A 1,407-nucleotide genomic window follows, 5' to 3' on the forward strand; every position below is an offset into this window, starting at 1 on the left:
CACCCAGCTTGTTGGCATGTGCTATGTGGTCCCTGATCAGGAGGGAGGTTTGTTGTCCAAGAAGAACCGGGTGAGATGTTTACCCGGTCCGTTTAGACGTTCTTTTTGCTCTTTGGTGATTTTCCTGCTCATACAGGTGTAGTCTGTTGATTGGTCGGGAAATTTGACTGTTTTCGAATTGAAAAACAGTCAAATGTCAAATAGACCAACCGGCACGACAACTCCATCACGGTCTAGCAAATTACTAAAACTGAAAGAAGACAAGAGCCATCATGTACGTATTCAGCTAGGATCTTTCGGTGATGATGCATGAGAACCCAGCATCAATTGGGCAATATCGGAGGCCATGACGGACAGCGTTCTCGTTCTCCCGATCTACGGGGTTCCTCTTGGCGTCTCCCTCTATCAAGATCAGGCCGCATATGGACGGAGAGTCTGACTCAGCCGCTTCCAAAAGCTTCTCGGAAGCGCCGGCGGCGCGGCAGGCGCGGAGGTTGTCGAGCCCGCGCCGCACCATGCCGTTGATCTCCTTGTAGTAGGCGAGACAGCGGCCCAGATTTCGGATGAGGTCGGCGATGATGTGCTCTGTGGACGTCATGTTGGCGACGGCAAGGCTCGCCGCAGCGGCCGCTGGCCCACGGGCATCCCTGGCGGATGATGTCGCCGGGTCGGCCGAGAGCGCGCCCACGCAAAACTCGTACTCGACATGCAGCGTGAAGTTGGGGCTGTTGGTGAGCGCGGCGCATGTGGTGTTGATGATAGGCGTAGGGCTGACGGCGACAGCGACGGCGAGGGCATGAAGGGCGGCGCGGGCGAGGAGTAGGAGGATGAGGGCGATTGTCAGCGTCCCCATCTCTACAGGCATCAACCAGGCACCTGACAAGGAGGACCCAACCGGCAGCGACCCAATCGCTGCCCAGCGGCCCACCAGGGAGAAGAAACCCAGCTCACTCGTCACCGGCCCACAGTGGACGAAGTGAGCCCAACAGCCCCCGGGTACTTATACCACCCCGACTGAAGACGAGGCCATCCAGTGGATCACCGAACCGGTGACGGCACAAACCCTAGTTCATCTTCCTTTCTTGTTCCTCCCCCAATTCGTGTACTCCTACTTGTAATCGCCACAGTAATACAGAGCAATATATCACTATTTTTACATCTGGTATCAGAGGCCACACCACCACCTTCCTACCACCCCGATCTGACGCAATTCGTGGAGACCAGACGTCTTCACCATGCTCGTTCGCTTCTGGAGGCCATGGATCCATCGATCCAGGCTTTCCTCGACTGCTGGAAGTCGCTCATCGCCGCCAACACCAAGGCCCAACAGGTGACCGTAGCCAAAATCGACGACCTTCTCACCTGGAAGCCAGATCTGGAGTGTCGCATCGCCGATCTAGGCGAGGC

General features: G+C 56.6%; 1 protein-coding gene across 1 annotated transcript; it reads right to left on the minus strand.

The window, feature by feature from the left end:
* Positions 1-286: 286 nt before the first annotated feature.
* Positions 287-853, minus strand: LOC147963564 (uncharacterized). The gene has a single exon (XM_087529618.1). It carries the CDS (start codon positions 851-853, stop codon positions 287-289), a length of 567 nt encoding a protein of 188 aa, XP_087385744.1.
* Between the last annotated feature and the right edge of the window lie 554 nt (positions 854-1,407).

This window comes from Triticum urartu, chromosome 6A, assembly GCF_056163025.1.
Source record: "Triticum urartu cultivar PI428250 chromosome 6A, HENAU_Tu73, whole genome shotgun sequence".
Taxonomy (NCBI): Eukaryota; Viridiplantae; Streptophyta; class Magnoliopsida; order Poales; family Poaceae; genus Triticum; species Triticum urartu.

Excerpts from the sequence above, each read along its gene's own strand:
- LOC147963564 (XM_087529618.1), bottom strand. The coding sequence starts at position 853 with ATGGGGACGCTGACAATCGCCCTCATCCTCCTACTCCTCGCCCGCGCC.